Source organism: Chlamydotis macqueenii, chromosome 4 (genome assembly GCF_036417535.1).
Source record: "Chlamydotis macqueenii isolate bChlMac1 chromosome 4, bChlMac1.mat, whole genome shotgun sequence".
Taxonomy (NCBI): Eukaryota; Metazoa; Chordata; class Aves; order Otidiformes; family Otididae; genus Chlamydotis; species Chlamydotis macqueenii.
In genome coordinates this window covers 33,296,100-33,316,353 of record NC_141559.1, presented here as the reverse complement: position 1 = coordinate 33,316,353, position 20,254 = coordinate 33,296,100, and the positions used below count along the sequence as shown (strand labels likewise).

Sequence of the window (20,254 nt, the reverse complement as noted above, 5' to 3'; positions counted from 1 at the left end):
TTCAGACAACCTTACTCCAGAGCTCTGAATTGCATTTCTTTTTGGCTGCTTGTCCAAGCAGCTGGCTAAGCCTGATGCCTGAAGTTCAGTGCTGCAAGTTCTTTCCTCCTCCTATTAAATCTACGTTGATAGAGATGGTCACAGTTACAGCAATTTAAGATTGCATCCATTAACACAGGAAAAAAAGGGTATTTGAACCCTCAGAATCTTTGTGTCTGGACAACAATCCTGAACTACCTTGAAAAGATCAAGACCTGATGAAACACACAGCTGAATTACCAGATGGTGAAACTTAGTTTAAATAAAAATCTACATCCATAATTCTGACATATTTTGGTCTTCTAAAAAATACATTAGTCATTTGTTAAGTGTCAAGCCTTGTTTTCAGTGCCTCCTTTGCTACATGAGTATTTATTTCAATGCATGCCACAACTGCAGGGCTGGCTGCATTCATATACAGCCACGAGAGCCCTTGTGTTTTCATCTCAAGTGAACTCTGCCTTTCTCAGTCTTCTGCAATGGAATGATGTGATTCTGCCCCTCTTATATGTAGGCCCTATACCTTACAAAAATTATTTCATTTTTTCCATGCCATCTCAAGAGCAGAGATCAATTGAGGCAACAACTACGCAGCTTTTAAGAAGTAAGCTTTGTTTTAATCTTAGGAATACCAATTGCAATGCCAAACAGCAACTCTGCATTCTACATCAAAAAGTATGCAGAGTCAATTTTTAAACTTTCCTGAACAAAGGGATGAGTAAACTAAAAATTATTCTAATAGCCACTTGGGAGTTTGAGTCATAGAGATTTAGTTTTTGGACTCATATTCTTCTAATTTATTTTGTTTGTTCTAAACTTTACTAATACATTTAGACAGAAATTCTCAAACTGCCCATACAAATGTAATATTTAAATATCCTTTTACTTTTCCTAGTCAGAAATTTGCAGTATTGTGCTTCTACTAACTCTCGTATTCTTGTGTTCCTGCACATACTACTGTCTTTTGAGTTTTCTTTTTTTTTGGAGAGGAAGACAATTCTTCTCAAAATACGCTTTATCTTTTTTGTACTAACACAGCAAATGCTTTAATCCTGGCATATTCACCTTCATCATCCATAAGCAACATCTTGCAGCAGTACAGTCACAAGGACAAGCTTTGATTTAAATGCCTCAGCTCTGTGTGTTTTCACCCTAATTAATGGAAAAAGATATGCTCCTTTAAAAAGAGAGCAGGCTGTATCTAGCCTAGGTATGTGGAACTGGTTCAATAAATTAGAAGGAATTTCTGTTTTCTCTGTTTAAAGAGGTCTGCTTCTTTCTACTCACCTAAGGAGATAGCCTCCTAAGGAAGCCTAAGGAGATAGTCTCATCAGGCAATTAATCTAATCAAAGTCTCATTAGGCAATTCAGTATTATTCCAGAGTGAAATTTTAAAAGGATCAATACAAATCCGACATTTGCTACAAGGAACTCACTTGTCTCTTTTCGCTGACATCACACATCTTTCAAGACTGATGACTGAACTAAACTCCTTGCATGCCTCCCATATCTTACATCTCGGATGCCAGTCAGTGGGTGTATTACAGACAAGATTGGGGTGAAGATGCTAATGGTGCACTGCATCACAGCAGTGACTCAACAGAAATATTCATACTCAACTGTGTTCTCACACCTGGAAATAACTCTTCTTGCTACTGCAGCAAGCTTCACTAGCATGTACAACATGTTGTGTTCACCACAAGCACCAAGGAACTGGGCCTAAGGAAAGAAACTAGTGAAACTAGTGAGGCCAGTAAAAAGTCTCAAGGGGCCAGCGGAACCTTGAGACCAGTTTCCAAATGTACTAGAAAGATAAAGAGCCCAGAATCATCGGCATCTTAAGGACAGACAGATCACAAGGCCAAATCTGCATATAGTATGCAGTATCCATCTCCAGAAATTATACAGCATCTGGGTGCTGCACAGGAGTCCTTTTCCCCCAGGCATCCTCTCTCAAAGCCTTCTGCAGAGACCATCCACGTTATCTGCTGGCAAAGGCAGAAAGCTCTATGAGCACAAGTCTCCTTGCACTTATACAGTCTGAAGGCCTTTCATTTTTATACTCCTGCTGTCGATGCAGCAATAGAAAACTGACCAACTGTTTAGCAAAATAGCAAGAGGAGATGGGAGAACAATTCAGCTCAAAAATAACTTTAGCACTAAAATTTATCACAGAGCCCCAGTCATTGCCTCTGTTTGATCATCCTGACAAATTAGGGTTCTGAGCTACATTTCTGGCCATCTGTTCCATTACATTCTCCGTCAACACATGGGGAAAAGTGAAAAACTCAACTTACTGAAAGCAGTTTGGTCCAAATACAGTGGCAAGATTGCAAAGGTTCATCCTGTTCTCTACATGATGTTCAGCAACCTTTATCAGGAACTGGCACAGATACTTCAGCAGGCAGTAATGAGCATCAGGCAGCTCTTTAAGGAGTTCTTTCAACTTACTTTCCTTCTGCATGTCATTTCTTGTGTCTAGAGAAAAAAAAGAGAAGAAAAAACATATGCATTTCTTTTTGTTATTCTACATTGCTGCCGATTTACTTACACAGGTGAGCAAGCAGTGGGATCTAAAATTTAGTCTTATTTCTGTTCAGGGATGCAGAATCCTCCAAATCCCTTAATTTTCATCCGGGAAGCTGCACCTTTCTCCTGAGCTTCACCTTAGCCACCACTGGGACTGTTTCATGCTTACCTTTACATTGTAACTCTTTTCCTGAACAGAATCACAGTGGTCATAGCTAGCAGCATTGGAGCATATTTATTCCCACCCAGTACAGAGCTGTATCTTCTTTAACTCCAGCTCTACCAGACCTCCTGCTTCCATGCTTCTTCTGGATGTTATCTCTACTTCCTAAACTCTGTCTCATATTCTGTTTTAGTTTCCTCTCCCACAAAAACCTTCAAAAAGAAGAAAGCAAGAACAGCAAAACAGGGAGTCTGCTGAAATGCAGGTGTTGTTAGAATGACAGTACTACAGCACTTTCTGTGGGCACACCTTACGAAAAGCTCAATTTTGTCAAAGTGACAACTCTGTACTAAGCCTTATGTGAGGAGTTCTGCTTATGGAACTTATGGCTGCTCAGAGCAGTGTTACACTCCATAACGAGCCAAAACTTGCCTGATTGTTAGAGAATAGCCTTGTTATACTGCACAATCTTCTAGAATTTAAGTATAGATGAAAGTTTCCTATACTGAGCTAAGTAATATCAAAGTATAACTAATGTAAATTTTCTTTCATGTAGGTTTTTGTTTGGTTTTTTTTTTGAAAGCAAAAATTGCATCAATCTCACAGATGCTGTGTTTATACAGACCCAGACGGTGAACACAAGCTTGGCATCGCACACAGCTTCTGCTTAATTGTGTTCTGCTCCTGGAATTGAATTCAAAACCTGAAAAATTCTTTGCTCCCCTCCTTCACCCCAAAAACACTTTCTAAAAAGTTATTTGTTCCGACCAAAATCTTGGGTTTACATCTTAATAAAAGCAAAGTTTTGAAAACAATTCAGTATTTCCTTCCCTTTATGAGGTAAAACAGGATGCCTTAACGCTTGGAAATATTAATTTCTACTCTCCAGCAAAAGGAAATTTCACTGAAACTCTCACATATGTAGAGTTCTTGGGTGTTTGTGCAACAGCTTTTTCAGACATGATCTCAGGCCCTAAAGGTTTTCCTCACCAATCTATAAGCATGTCCATGAACATGAGGGCAGCTGTGCATTTCTAGTACTTTTTTTTTCTTTATTTATCAGCCTTAGAGGTTGATGTTATTAATGCTGTAAGACTGTTGTTGGGTAATTGCTTCTTCCTTAGAGATAAACTGTAAGGTTTAAAAACAGTTCTAGTGGGTGGAAAGATGTCTTTATTCCACAAAGCCAAAGTGAGCTCGCTCTAACTGCTGACCTGTGTTCTCTGGAACAGATCGCCTTGTCCCAGAGTAGCTGCTGGCTTACCATGGGGATACAGACATCCTTCCCATGCTTAGGGTAAGAAGGTATTTTTTCGTTCAGAGGACGTTACGATCCTTAGCAAGGAGATTCAGCCAGTGTTCAATCAAAACCAAACCTTGCTCAGCCTTCAAGACTTGTTTTTAGTCAGGAAGACGTAATTAAACAGGCTGCCTCTGAAACAGTTCAGCAACTGGTTGCTGCCTCTGCTGTACTGTACGCCCTGCTACCAGCACGCAGAGAAGACTGGCAGGAAAACACCTCATGCCTTGTGTTGCTGGAACAAAGAACATTTTACATTTCTCCAACATTTTTGTGAGGAAAAAATGCAAAGGGAAAGGCGAGGGAAAAATGAAAATCTTTGAACATAGTGTAAGGTATGTAAAAACGCTTCAGATGTTTCATCTTCATTTTTACTTTTCACTTCCCAGAGATACTGCAGGGCTGGATTGCACAGTATGTCAGGGGTAGAGTGCTTTGAAAAGTGGTTAGCTGTGCATATTAGCAGTCTGTACAAAAATATCTGAAAGTGACTCCTGAGAACTCAACCATTAAGTCGCAATATGATTTCTGTTTTACAATCAGACATTTTTGTGGCTAATAAACAGGATTTATCCAGCGTATAGTTTGGGAAACAGATTAGTTTTGTATGTACGTACTTGTCACTTCATACAGTTGAACTTATGGGATTTCATCCGCTTCCAAGCTTAGGTTTCCTGCATTACATGACATGCATAATACAGTACATGGCAAGGGAAGTATTTTTAAGTTTTATATGCATGGAGAATTCATTTTTACGTATCTGTTTTGGTACCACAGACTTAAAGTGAATTATTTTATGACAGTAGGCCAAAGTTTAAAATGCCAGACAAATTACAGGACCAAACATTTCAACCAACTGATTAATTATATCCTTTTCTTCTACAGCTAAGAAATTAGCTCCTTCAGAAAAGGCAAATATCAAATATGCATGAAGCAGATGAGCAAAAAATCTTATTTGCTTATTTATCGCAGGTATTTCTTTCAAAAGTTTTTTAGAGCTATACAGAATAAAAACGATCATGACTTTGCTACTATGAATCAGCTTGGTAACAGTAAGAAGTCTGATTTGTTATTTTTATTTCTGCAGCAAAATTTCAGGGTGTATCTGTATTAAATGGAAAAACAGTAAGGCATTTAACTGGATTTGTATTTGCACGGATCAAAGTGGAATGGACAGTCTCTGACTTGATTACTAATTATCTTTTTATGAAGCTTAAAGAAAAACAAAACACAACTCATTTCCACATAGCCAGAACAATAAAATTCACCTCCTAACATACTTCTTTTTAGATAACAAAACACCTAGCACATAGTGTTTTCCACTATAAATTGCTTGCAGTTATGATAAGGAAAGCCAAAGCCATTTCTCAGAAAAAAAAAAAACGCAGCTCTTCCACTACCATCACCCCACCACCTAATTAGGGAATGCCCTTGAGAACTAATCGCCTCTCTAAGCCTCCTGCTGGGGTTTTAGACTGACAGGTACTTTTCCATTTACTGAAGGATTTTCCATCCCTTCCAAACTAGAAAGATGCTAATAACCGCCATAAAACATTCCGAACACAGGTTTGCACTCTGACAACAAACAAAGCTATTGGCCTCGTGGCATCAGTTGTATTTGGTGGGTAGGATGTCCCTGTTCATTAACCATGATATATTATGTGATGTGGATCAACATCAGAGATGCTTATCGCTGGGCACAGCCAAGCCTTTGTTCATTTCTGTACTTTCAAGAACAGAGACAGATATCAGATCATAAGATCTTGAGAAATTACCCTAATTGAAGGACACAGAGACATTGAACAACACGAGGCAGGAAATCCCATTTACTGAGCCATGAAATTCCTTGTCCTTGTGAAACTGGAGAAAGAAAATACAGCTTTCCTCTCTCTCCTCCTTTTCCAGCGCAAAATCAAGGGAAGCAACTCAAACCTTTCTCCCAATACAATCCAAAAATCAAAACTAATTTCTTAATTCTCCTGTTGCTGACAGTTATTTCATGGATTTTTGCTTTATTTTTAAAAGTTACTATTACAATTTGTGGTGAATTTAGAGAGCATACACAGTATTCCACGCACTTTGTACACTTTTCAGGACAAGTGTAACTCTGCTATCCATGACCATATTACTTCAAATAAAACAGCTTTTAATTTATCAGAGAGCAAAAATAGAGAGCTCTTGAGTCACAACCAATTGCTTGAAGCACTCCTCCTCCTTTTGTCCACCTGCTAGACAATTTTTCAATTTGCTTCAAAGTCAATCACTAAGGTTTACTCAGCTGGTACTGACCATCAGAGAAACATCAGAGCACCAGAGCTGTTTACCCTACCATACAGACAAGCATTAAGTGTACCAAAGTCCTAAGCTTATGCACATGCCTAATTTTGTGAGGTACAAGCTGTCCCGTGGAAGTCAAGACTACCAAGCACAGCCTTTCTTAGTCAGGCTAAACAGGGTTGCGTGAAGCTAAGCATATGCTTCAGCCTCGGCAGCATCCTGAGATGAGACAAACGAGCTTGTCAATAACGGAAACAGCAGAGTGACAGATTTTCAAAGGCAATTCAGGAACCTATATTCAAGTCATAATTCCAGATATGCCCAGCTACCAACATGTTTGTGATTTTCAAGCACAGCACATGAAGCTCTTTCGAAAATTTTGCCCAATACAGCAGACAGAAGGAGAAAGGAGTAAAAGAAGAATGTAGGCTAAGGGCAAGGTGCTCTCAAGGCAGAGTCAAAGGCATTTGCTTTTTATTTTGGGAGCCTGCCAGAAGCCATGAGAAGCAGATGGCACCCCAGCAGAGGTCTGCAAGAGAAGCCTAGCTAGATAAACAGCCAGAAACAGCTTGAAACCAGGGATGAGATGGTGGTTTCCCAGCTGAGGAAGGGAAGAAAACCAGCAGCCTTCAAGCCACATCCAGCAGACACAGAACACGGTGTGACAGAAGGAGTGTCAAGGAATACAGCAAGGGCAGTGTGGCACCTCAAAGCTGAACTAGGGACTCACTATTGAGGGATGAATCAAGGAGACAACCGAAAAGGACAGGCAGTCTCTCTAAAAATGTTAATTAACTAGAAACACGAGCCCCAACATTGTAGGAGGCACAGACACATTTGCAAGGGTGTTTTCAGTCTTATTTAATTTCAGCATACACCCACAGATCAGAACAAGAGGGACATATTTTCCAATGGTTCATCCTATTTCTGAACATATTGAGTTTCTTTGACATGCTAAGATCTAATTCCCCAATTTATTCCTCTTCATGCTACTCCTTCCCCCTGCACAGCATGCTGTCTGAATATCACTAAAGGTATGGATGCCTGCAGACAGGTGCGTGTAATTGCTTTGCTCGTGTCTCAAACGGTCTGACCCCAAACAACTCCTGCCTGGAAGCACTGAAACTGTATCAGCATAGTGCCATGCCCTAGCTAATTATCTCTGATGTGAGGCAAGGAAAAGAGTCTAGGACTCAGTGTCATGCCACCATGTCTGCATAGCTTTCAGCTGCCTTGCATACTACCAGCTTGGAGAGCTGACAGAAAAGCTTGCATCTGTCTGTAGCTATCAGTGTGCCCTGGGAAGTTAATCTTCAGCACACAGGCAGCAGGTTGTACATTGCAGTACCACTGCACCCACCAGGCTGTTGGAGGAATCAAAGCATTTCTTTCCACCTCCACAATCTAAGGAAAGTGGGACTCTAGCCTCTCTGCCAAGAAGCAATCTGCTTCAGATGCGATCCTGCCCCAGAGGAAAAACAAAAAAAATCACGCCTTGTTGCCATCAGTAGCAGAAATGCTGGAAGTCCTCATCATCAGCAGGTTGTCATCACAACTCAACTTGAGACCCCGTGCTCTGCATCATTATGGCACTTTGCGGCGCTGTATTTATGCTTAATTCTGACATCTTTTGGAGCTCTGCTGAGTGTCATCATCTGCATAAGAAATCCAGTTCCAAAAGTTTTTATTGCATAACAACCATCCTCTGCATGTGGAAACCAGAAGTTATTCCTCTAGTTTGGAACTAGTCCTTATAACACCAAAATGACAATAAAAACCAAAGGAAAGGGTTAAAATCGTGCCACAAGAACCTGGAGAACCAAAGACATCTAGCGAATTAGATTTGCAGCACGGCTGCAGTTACCGTGGTTAAAGGGTCAGCTCTTATCCATTAATTTTCACAATCATTTATTAATTTTCAGTCACTGTTCAGGCTGAAATTTGACCCCTAAATCCCTCAACACAACCTATATTTTTGTTCTGCTCGTTCATGTAACTCAAACAGCTGCTGGCTACTAAGCATTCCCTAAAGTGACCTGCTGATCCAGAAGGGAGCTGCTCCTTCCCTTCCACCACCTGCCATCCGTCTCCCTCAAACCAGCAGGGCTGTTCATGGGCACCAGACAAGACCCTGCCAGCCGCGGCAGGCTGTGAGCAGGAGGAGGTATGTAAGATAGAACACACATCTAGCTGCTGCCCAGTGAAAAATATAAATTCTCTAGGATGGAGCAATGTCAAGAAGCCAGAGTGATCAAACAGTATTCAACTTAATGAAACTGAGTACCAAAGGAAGACAGGAGCCTGCATTTCACTGTATCCCCACTGGAAGAGGGAATGCAACAACCACCACCAAAAAGAAATTAACATAGGGGAAAAGCTTTGTGTATACTAAAAAGGAAAAGTACAATAGCAATCTGCCTTGCTGACAGGAAGTGACCTGTGAAAGGGGATAAGAGCTGTGCATACAACTCCTAGTATGTACAAATGTCTTAATAGTCAGTGACCATGATATAAAAGATAAGGAATGAAAAGCCAGAAGGAATAAACAAGTTCAAGCAGGGATTGCTGTATGGGAGCTGCTGATTTCTTCCAGCTGATATTGCTGAAATAAACTTTCACCACTCTGTAAGCACGGCCTATTTTGCACAGCCAGGCATAGCTCTGCTCTGCAGTGAAGCCTCAGTCACAAAAGAGATCGTGAAGGACATTTTTTACCCCAGGACTCCCTGCAAGGAGCAGCCTTCATATTTTGTCAGGTGCTCTGAGGAGACCAGCCAACACAAAGATCATTATCGGCATGTCCCTGGCCTGCACTTGCTACACACATCTCCCATCAACATCATTTACAGAGGGAGGCCCTTCTCAGCTTGCACTGCCGCTGCCCTTCTCCAAGGGCAGAGAGAGAATGTCAGGACACACCAAATGGCCTTTGGGATACACTATGTGATGTTTTCTGGAACTGCATAGTCTTGGTGTTACGCTAAATATTTATATAAACAGTGATGCCTCAGGATTTCGGGGCAGCGTGCACAGCTCCATTTCACACGACATTGTGCAGGCAGCAGTCAGCATGCCAAGCCAGCTGCATGGACTTCGCGAACTACCAGTGGGTTAGGAAGAGCTATAAAAGGGCAGTTTATTTACTGTTCGGTTTGGTTACAAAGACTATACCCCGAATTAAAAAGGGTTACAGCTACAGGTAAAATCTGTAATTTTTAGCCCAGCCATTTTTAACTAGAGGAATCACTCCCTAACAATTTTTACAGGAAGTAAAGTAATTGTGTGTTATTTTCAGGCCAAGATCTCAGGTGGCTTTAAAAAAACGCTGATACCAATCCCTGAAAATATTCCAAAGGAACTCTTAACACAATCCTAAAGCAACATTTCCCATGCAAAGCTTCAACAGGAGGGAATACAGAGGTTGTAACAGAGCTTGTAATTGCCTTCACCGTACACATGCAGCGAAGTGGCTCCAGATTCAAAGTTATTTTTTAATAACCTTTTGGCTCAGAAACAACATGACCTACTTTCTTCACAGTTTACAAAAAGAACACCCAGGCATGCACTTTCTTGGTACCATTTTGCAACCAATACCCTTGCACATACTTTGATAAGTGAACAGATAACTCCTCCAATCCTACACAGCTGGTTGATCATTTAACTGTAAACAGAGGCCCATCTACCATTTAAGCTAATCTGAACCTGATGCCTTTCATGGCAACTCATTTATGCTGTTATTTTCTAGGGCATGAAAAAACCCTCCGTTTTCCTCAAACTTTACTTTTACTTTTAGGCATTCCCCTTGCCTAACAGCCAATCTGGCATTTTTCAAATTTTTTTTTTTTCATAATCAAAATTATAATGGGACTATAACGGCAGCTTATTGTGCAGTACAGGCAAACTTGGCTACAAAGACATGTCACAGTTGGAGTGACTTCTGGAGAACTGGCTTCGTAAACTACACCGGTAACTTTTGTTGAAACAAGGAAGCTTGGTGGGTAAATGTGCTAAGTAAGGATATCTATCTCATTTCCATAGAAAGTACTGGGGGGATTTTGCATTTCCTGTGGGAAGCAGGAATGAATGAAACTTTCCACGAACAGCACTGTTCTCAAAGTACATCAGTAGTTCCTGGTGCAATACACCGATGTGACCTTTGTGGGGACAGTGATGTAGAACAGCGAAGGTGCGACTTAAAATAAAATTTCCACTTAAACAGTGATTTATGAGAAAGAACACAGTTAAATACAGCTCATGAGTCAGAACTGGTAAAATCTAAAAGACTCAGAAGAAAGCACAGCTATGACCAGAAAAAAGGGACTTTCTAAAACAAGGGCACCTTCCTACACAACACTTCCTGAACCCTATCCTTGGGCCTTAGACAACTTCACTAAACAAGGACAGTATTTTACACAGCCCACATACAACCTGATTACAGCTGAAATGCCTGCACACGAGGGAAGGCACAGAGCTCTTCTCCAGTGCACCCTCAGCAGTCTGTATAGCCCCAAACAGGGAAGAAACAAAAGATACAGTCGTGTTGTCCCTCCTCCAGGCAATGGCTAAACTTCATCTTCACTGCAGGCAAGAACAGTGCAAGGGAGACCTCAGGACAAGAGTGCGGTAACTTTGCACTGTCTTCCACTAGGGATGCACACCAGAGTGCACGTTCCTCCTCTGCATCATGCGCCACTTTTGCCTGCTTTACTGTAAAGAGCACATCTCTAGTAACACATACTCACTCACTTTGCAGCTTCTTAGGAAGACAGCAAGAAGAGGCATCGACCGCCTGCAGCAAGAGAAAAGAACTGCCACTGACCCATACGGTCAAGGAATAGGGCCAACCACCACCTATTCCACATAATAACAACATGGACGGTCTGATACAGATGAATTAGATTGAGAAATCATTTGACAGACCATTGTGCAAGTTTCAACTTTCTAAAGCAGAAATGATGTTCTTTCTTATGGTTGATCCACTACTTGAAGCCGAGGGAAAAAAAAAAGAAAGAAAAAAGAAGTCCTCTAGGTAGTGTGCCATGATGGGGAATAAAAGTTAAAGTCTGCTGTTACTTGCAAACTGACTCATTTCTTGATAGGCAATCGCATTACTTAGTGAGAAGCAGAAACTTAGACAATGAATGCTCTAGGCCCAGCGGATATTCAATTTGATTAGAAGATGAACTTCTTATGACTTTTTGAAGTCCATTAGAAGGAAATTGCCAGAAATCACCCTAGCAAAACAGAAGCAAATTCATGTCCTAAAGAGACTGCAGCTATTGTCTATAAGCTTGCTCAAAGAAACCAGCTGATCATTTCAATTTATATTCAGATTTAACTGGATTAGAAAATCATAAATAGTCCGCACTTTACCAAACACATAAGAAAATTTTCTGTCTCTTGTAACTGTGACCACTCTGGAAGCAGGTGAGAGCCAAGGTCAAAGGAAATGCAGAATAAAGTATGTAAACTGAGAAACTGAGAGTATTTGTTATGCTCGCTGCATAACCAATTATCCAGAAAGAAAGCGCATTGAAGGACGGAGATTTTTCTCTCTCACTTACCCTGGTAAAGCTGAATGAACCTGGGATGTAAGGCAGAGGTGATAACCCCATCTGGCAACTCTCTCAAAAATAATTTCAACAGACTGGCTGCTGAGTACACATCACCATCTTTAACAAGTTCCACCTCTTCTCCACGCTCGTATTGCAGACGCAACTGTTCTACCATTTTCATGCTGCCGTTTACCCTGAAGAGGCCTTCCTGCGTCATACCTGTAATTATATATTGCATATGAGATTGATCTGAACGAAGACATCCCAGTGATATGATGAAACAGATATTCTAGTGTGAATAGTACACTTGTAGTCATACAACGGAGGGCAGCTAGTACAACACAGTTTAAAAAAAACCAAAGTATCTTCCCCCCAGAAACGCCCTCTAGTCAAGTAGTTGGATTATGATAATTAACAAACCCTAATGAACACATCTTGAGGCCTGGGATACTCTTTCAGAATCCACAAAACTCGGTGCCACTGCTGTAACCTCACACCACGCAGAAATCAATTGAGACAGCTGCATTTTGCATTGGTGTATGGATCTAAAAGGATCTAAATTCTACGAAACAGTCCTGTTGCTTCATTTTTGCAAGTAGCCTGTTACCTTGAGCGGGACTTGAGTGTGCCAAATTCACACACAAAACTACTTCCAGCTTCACAGTTTAGGGTAACAGTTTCTTACCTGTGACCATCACAAAGCAAAAACATCCAAATACAGGCTGATTGCAGCGGTAACTCCGTAATGAACACACTAACTCCATAATGAGCACCGACACTTTAGTATAGGAGAAAATCTTAGTGAGCAAATGTGTGTTGTGGACATCACAAAGCCTGAAGTATTTCACAATGAAAAAGAAAAGGTATCGATCACTTCAGGCCAGACAGCCCACATCCAGGGAAGGCGATGCAGAAAGAAGGAGGTTTCCGTGGAGAAAACCAGATGAATCATACTGTATCAACCATCACTTCCTAGGCATATACTGAGATTCAAAACCTTTAGTAAAGTGCCTAAAGCTGAATTCAGTAAATTATTTTTTCTCTAGAACACTTTCACTACAAAAATTCTGTTTTCTAATACTGTGTCTATAAAACTGCTTATTCTTCTTCAGAAGCATAACACTGAAATGACCAAAATATATATGGTTTTCATCAGTTCAGAGCAGACATCACTAAACAGCAGTCTGACAGAATGCTTCTGTCCAAGAAATCAATACTGATGCAGCAAGCAGAGTTTGTAGAGAAAAATAATCTCTTTCATTGGACCAGAAGACAAAGTGATCTAGTAAGCAAAAAAAAAAAAAAAAAAAAAAAAAAAAGGACAAACACTCAAGCATTTTACTTGACTAATATAAGATACTGCGTACAGATCCTGTTTTCACAAGAAAACACATTCTTATGTGACATGCTGTACTGCCATCTTGGGGGCAGCAGCAAGCGCCACAGCTCAATAACGATTTTCATTTCTGCAGCACTCAGTAAGCAAAGGACCCAGTACCCACACGGATAAAACTTCCTTTGCTCTTCCTCAGTCATTTATGGAAATAAAGACAGGCTAGAACATACTGGTAACAGTAATCAGATACTACTAAATTCAGCATAGGAAAATTTGGCTTCACCTACAAATTTGAAAATAGGCAGCTTAATCCAAACTTAGTTCAAGGACGTAGATGCCCAACAGTTAGTTTCTCACAAGTTAGAAGATGTTAAAGCCAAATAATTTCAGGGTCTCTCTGAACAGCATCTTTGCAGAATAGTAGTTGTTAAGACAATACTGAACAAACAGTAACCTTGATTCACGGAACATTCTGCCTCCAAATAGTTTGAATTGATACCTAGGCCTCTGTTAAAAGTGTCTTCACAGTTAACATTATCATTAATTCAAAAAACAAACATTAGACAGGTACAGGACACCCATTTAAAAAAACTTCCCATGTAATAGGGCATCTTCGAGATCTTGCTTGCACTTTTAAGAAAGAGAATGGATTATATCTTTATCGGGGCTGGATAATCCCCTTGGCATTCAGAATCCTAGCTAATCTTGCTGCAGAGTGGAGGATTTGGCTTGTTTAGTTCATATTTGGGAAACAGTTGAGTGGGATTCAGATCTTTTTATGGAACACGAAGCATAGCCCACTACTTGCAGTCAAGAGTGTTTGTCAGCTTCTGGTTTTAATTAAACCTAAATGATGCACTCACTTTTTCTATCCTTTCTTTTTCAGTGTTCTAGCAAACCACTTTAAGGTAAGTCAAAATAGATCAAGCAAGATGTTGCTGTGTAAAGGTAGGATCATATTTTAAATTTGCACTGTACCTTAATCCGAGCGAATTCCAGACCATGTTTGCATCTATCAGCTTCTAAGGGTCTATCAAGACACAGACATGGAATCTAGGGCTCTGCAATTGATTATCATGACTCAGTAGCTAAAAGAAAAACCTTAGGGTAAAAACAGATGCAGCTTCTTACAAGACGAAATTACCTCCACAAAATCTTTTCCATTGCTGAACAACTGCCACAGGATACACCTGTGCACCAATAGCGCTCTAGATTTCTGCAAAGAGATGTATTTCAACAACAGGAACTAAAGTCCTATTAAATGAATGCAAAGAGAAGCTAAGAATTGGATACCTGCTTCTCTGAGGGATTAACAATAATTGGAATCCATCTGAAAACCTCTAAGAACATGTATTCCTATTCAGTAGTGCACTCTGATGGGTGTGTATGTGCATGTGAATATCTCTGTATAGATATTCAGATCTTCTTACTGTCAGAAAGCGTTAAAGACAAACGTTTTGCAGCTAGAAAATGACACAAACCTTTACAAATGAAATGCATTCCATTTATGAACTGAACAGCTTATTTATAAGAGTGCACCGCTTCACAACACCATAGTTTACCTTTATAAACATACTATTAAAAAGTTAGTTCAGCATCAAGGCAGAAAGGAAAAGAAGCAAACCACATATAGTAATATTATTTGCATGTGGTTAGTGCCACAACCTTATTCAGTCCCTGAACCACAAAAAAGACGGATCCCTCCCTTTGAAGAGTGTTATATAATGAGTGCTACTAAGCAAGTGACTCCATGAAGCTTACCGTGCTGGGTGAGGTACTCGACTATATTCCACACAACCATTGGGATGCCGTTCTTGCTCAGTCCCTGCTTCTGGAGCTCCAGAAGACTCACACCAAACACCCTGGGACAGGTTGCGTCCCTTTGCTTGTTCAGTGGAAGCGCGGCTATCTTTTTCATGTCCTCCTTCAATCTCACAGCTGATTTGCTTTGCTTAAAGGAGCAGAGGAAAAAAAAGTGCATTAGTCACATTTGCTGCAGAAGGTTGCATAGTTACAACATAAGCACATCCATAAAAACTGGCTTTTATACTCCAGAATAAGTTTTGGTCTTACTTCCTTTTAACCTACAGGAAAATCTCTGTGAAGTGGGAAAATATAAATGAACAAACTAGAAGAGTAACTAACAGGAAGAGTGTAAGTAGTCTGTTGTTAAGATAAGGGAGAAAGATACACTTTTGCATGCAAGCTTGTTACTGGAGTAACAAGTAATTGGGACTCCCAGGAGATTGCTTTTGTAACTCATACAGTTCAGCCAGGCTACAAAAGCAACTAGACAAACACAAACACAAAAAATCCCAATACACTGCCGTTAGTTCAGGTTGTCTCCAAGATGCCTGCCAGAGTCTGAGAGAACACTCTGGGGAAGGTTCACTGCACCCTTCTTCCAGATGCTGTTCCCTAGGGATTCATTTTGGCCGCTGCCAGGTGAGACGGACACTTATGAAAGAGTTTATGTTATGTTTAGCATCTGCCAAGTCTGAAGTTTAATTACTGGGGTTTTAAAGCTAGAAAGGGACTATGTAATCTAATCACACACAATAAAGGGGGTAGAAAGACCACTCCACAATAAACCCTTAATTACATACATCCCATAGGTTCCTCTGGAGGCACAAAATTCTCACAGATTTTGAGTTGCAGTGACAGAGAAAACATGAGTGCATAGCCAATAAAACCCAAAGGAATAACATAATATAAGATTAATTTCTAGGATCAGTAATAGGCAGAAATCTAAATCAGTACATGATGCTGCAGGTTTGCAAAGACAGCTCAAGGCAGAGCAGCAACATCACCTACCACAGTTGTGATTTCCATACACACCTAAGCATTATTTCACTAATATAGACAGGCAGGGTACAACTCAGCAAACCTCACTCAGTCCAAAAAAAAAAAAAAAAAAGGAAAAAGTAAAAAGTAAGTTTTTCTATTGATCAATTTCCTCATGTTTCTGATATCACACTGCAGGAAGTATGGGCCACTGCTACCTTGGAATTCAATCAGTTTAAGAAGTCCACCACTAGTGTGATACTTAAAAATGAACATATTCCTAGTGTGTTTTATTAACAAACAGGTAGTAGAAACCTCACACACAGAGAATATTGTACAGTAACACAAAGAAGTGCTCAGACTCTTGCCTAGGTCTTGATGCTTAACTATGTTAGCACAAATTTCAGCAAGGCATATCTTTTTTTTTATTTTAAACAAACCCTTGAAATCTCTTCATTTCTTCTGTAAGCAACATGAACATCTGCATCAGTTCTGCTATTAAGTGTGACTGTCCTTTCAGATATAAAATGATCTGGCAGTTCACTTCACTCACTCTGCTGTGTTTTTCCCTCTAAGCATAGCTTTTGGAGCACATGTGTGTTCTATAGTCCCAGGTCCTATGCAAATCTTATCTGATCTTTACGAATGATGTTGCTTGTATAAATGTCATAAACATGTTTTATTATTTGTGAAACAGAATTGCAATATATAAATAAAACCAGCATTATTGTGACCACCTTAGAAATATTTACAACAAACAACACAGGCCTCAGTGTTTGAACTAAAATTTGACTGACTTACTAAAATATCACCTCTCTTTTTAAAAGAGATGTTCCCATCCAGGATTAAATGAATAATATATGATTTTCACTCCAGGCAGACACATGCCAAGGCAAAAATGATGTAGCTTGGGTTAAATTCAGAAGACAGTGAAAATCCTTTGAGCAGTTTCTGAGCAGCTGTGATGCTCAGAGAGCTTTTCCAATTAAGGCCTCCAATTAGCTTCATAAGCTTGCTCAGTTACAGGTTTCCAGCCTGTTTCCACTTCAGTGTTCAAAAACCTGAGTCATGGAGCTGGATTTACCTGGGGACACTCAGGATTTAAATTTACAAGAGAACTACGCAATCTCCCATGTCCACAGGAAGAGAAGAGGAAATTTTTGAACTTGTTGCAGGATCTGGAGAGGATGTGCTAACTAGGAACAAAAAATTACGCAGTTATCCAAAACATACCTCTAACCAAAATCAAATCACCCCCTCGAGACAGGTCTGAAACAAAGAGTTCAATGTTGTGTGACCTTATACATGGATGTGATTTTACACAGGGACAAGTTATCCAAATATTAATGTAACTGCTACTAATCACCAAGACTGGAAAAAGCAACTCAATCATCTCTGCATGATTCCGCTGCGAAGTGCGGCCCAGACAACACGACTGGAGATGAGAAAAGTTATTTATACACCACAGGGACACACTTTTTCAGCTCATCCAACAGCTTTAACACAGCGCACGGTGCAGCTCAGTTGCTCAATGGCTTGAAAATCAATAAATACATTTTTTTAAAAAGCCTGGAATCGCCTTTATTCATCTTCGCCTTTCTCAAAGGAGCGGCGGCTGCCGAGAGGGGAGAAGGAGAGCCCTCGGGGCAAGGAGAAGGCACCAGGCCCAGGCCGGCCTCTCTTCCCCTCCCCGCCCCGCGAGGGACCCCGGCGGAGGGCGGGCGGGACGGAGCCAGCCGCCCCCCGCTCCCCCCGGCCCGACCGCGCTCCGCAGCCGCTCCCCCGGCAGCGCCGCCACCGCCGCCCCCGTCCCCGGCCTGGCCGCCCAGCCCCTACTCACACGTATGGCCAGCGCCCCGGCCCCCATGCCGGCCGGCGGCTGGGCCAGCTCCTGCAGCCCGCCCTGGATTCCCCGCCTGCGCCGGGCCCGGCGAGCCCCTCAAGGCGGGAGGCCCGCTCCCAGGGTGCCGCCCGCCCCGTCGGCCCGCCCCCGCAGCTTACGGGGGGAGCAGGGCCTGCCCCTGCCCCTGCCCCTCCCGCGGGAGCCGCCGCCGGGGGGTCGGCGGGGAGGGTTCTCCCTCTCGAAAGCTCCCCGGGTCATGGCGGGCGAGGGGCAGGCGCCGCGGCATCCCCGCGACCCCAGGCCAGGAAGCCGGCGGCTGCCGCCTGGTGCCGGGCGGGAAGAGGAGACGAGAGCCCGGCTGTGTGAGAAGTCTGGACTCCATCGGAACCGGGCCGCCGCCGAAAACGCCACCACAAATCCTGCTTTCCGCCCAGGAACCCGCTGGCGGGGCCACAGTGAAAATCACGAGCGTCCCTTTCGCTCCCACCCTGAAAGGTTAACACGGAGCCGGCCAGCATGGCGCGGAGTCAAGCCGGGGAGGCAAAAAAAGTTCCTGCGCCAAGGAAGCCGCCAACGACGGCATCGCCAGATGTGCCAGGGCCCAGCAGAGCACAACGCGGTGCAGCCTTTGGCCTGAGCTTAGAAAGTGTGAAGCTGTGTAAAGATAATTGCCCTGTGATTTTCCATCTAGGGATATGTTGGTGAAATAAGAGAAAGGTTAGAGCAAATAGGGGAGGGGGGACACACGCCACACAGCCAGGGACTGCCAAGCTTCACGGGCAGGAGTGGAATGAGGAATTCATTCCGCCAGCGCCCCACTCCCCGTCACCACAGGCTGGGAGCAGAGTTTGTCCTAGAAATTTAAAGCAGGTTTCAAAACAGCACTCTGGAGTTACGGTGTTTCAAATGTTTGACTTTTTTTTTTGTGTGTGGAAGAAAAGCACATACACACATGCTTATTTCTGTATCCGCTCAGATGCAAGGCATTGCTCAGCAGGGCCTTAGCATCCGAGTGGGAGCCAAGGTCTTTGGAAAGTGCTTCTCAGAAATACCTGCCTCTGGTACAGGGACAAAGGAAAGTCTGTTCAGGTAGATAAAAAGGGAGGAAGAAGAACATTTTTTAAAGCTCTTCAGCAGAGGGAAAATGCTACCTGCAGATCTGAGTTTTCATTCACAGTTTATTTTTTTTTTTTATGAAGTACTGCAATCAGAATCTCCTTTGTATTCAGTTTCTGTTTTCCTCTCTAAGCTAGTCTAACCCAAATGACTACTTTCTCAGTTTGCAAGTTTACTACAGAAAGTTAGACTGCGGCATTAGTGTTTCCTTTTAAGTCCACTATGGGACTCTTCCAGTGAACTGATGTAACATCTTCCTCCTCCATCCCCTCTTTACTGTAAGCCTCTAACATGTTTTTCACATAAATCACACACAGCTCTCTTTTACTTAGCCCTAATTGCAGCTCCTCAGTGATACCCAATGGCATGCTTCTAACTGTAATCTGGAGAGTGAGTGAGGAGAAGCTGTGCCTCCCTGGAGATTTCGGGGGTGAAGAGTTCAGACATGGACCCGCAGTGAACAGCACCTACGGCATTAAGGCTTTTACAAACGCGTGTTGAGAGTCAGCAGGTACATTCTCATTCTATAAAAAGCAAGACCCAAAAACAAGCACCAGTGGCAGCAGCACCACAGCCAGTATTCTGGCTAGAGTACAGTATTTTTCTACCAAAGCTGTTTATCCAAGTCGGGAAAGTCACACTTCTGTTAAGTCACTGGAGCACTTGGGGCTGTGACATACTAGTAACTTTTCTCTGGGTTAATAAAGACACTTCTGTACTTGCTTAAAGGCTTAAGAGAGATGAAGGTCAGCATACTCCTCTCTCATAAGGCAGAAGAGTGGAAACAGGTCTGAAACTTCCTCAGTGCCTTTGTCCAATCCTAACTTTTCCTCACCAGCGTCCCACAGGGCCAGCTTCCCCTGTGCAGGGCAGAGTAAGATTTACCTGAGCCGCAGCCTAGAAGTAAGTGGATTCCTTCCTGCACCTTCCACCTGTCCCACAAAGACATGTTTCTGTATATCCTGATCTTCTTCCTCTCCCTTCGCTGAACCACTGCCCTTCAGGATGACTGTTCAAAAGAGAGGTGTGATGAATGAGTACATACTTCTAGCTCCACAGAAATCAGCCAAGGCATCCTGTGGTATTCAACTGCAGGTTGCACCCTGCGCAGGAAACCTTCACTGTTTTCCTGTAAGCAATTTGGAAAAATCCTTAGAAAACAAAAAATCAGAAACAGTCACGTCTATCACGGAGAAACAGAAAATTCCAAAAACCCAACAACAAAAAAGCGGACCTCTGTATAAGGTCCCCATTATGCTATTTTGTGTTCTCTGGCTAAGGTGTTGCATCAAACTGCCGCATCGGAGCCACA

The 20,254-nt window shown here is 42.1% G+C and overlaps 1 protein-coding gene across 5 annotated transcripts in view; it reads right to left on the bottom strand.

Moving 5' to 3' along the window:
- Nucleotides 1-17,909, bottom strand: part of FAM13A (family with sequence similarity 13 member A) — a 132,397-nt gene extending 114,488 nt beyond the window's left edge. For all 5 annotated transcript variants that reach the window (XM_086746543.1, XM_086746544.1, XM_086746546.1 and 2 more), the window contains exons 1-4: nucleotides 17,824-17,909; nucleotides 14,961-15,150; nucleotides 11,873-12,082; nucleotides 2,337-2,517 (exon numbers count right to left, since the gene is read on the bottom strand). In XM_086746543.1, the coding sequence (XP_086602669.1) occupies nucleotides 2,337-2,517; nucleotides 11,873-12,082; nucleotides 14,961-15,150; nucleotides 17,824-17,850 (608 nt within the window). In that variant the 5' untranslated portion in view covers nucleotides 17,851-17,909. The remainder of the gene's footprint in view (nucleotides 1-2,336; nucleotides 2,518-11,872; nucleotides 12,083-14,960; nucleotides 15,151-17,823) is intronic.
- Nucleotides 17,910-20,254: the final 2,345 nt, after the last annotated feature.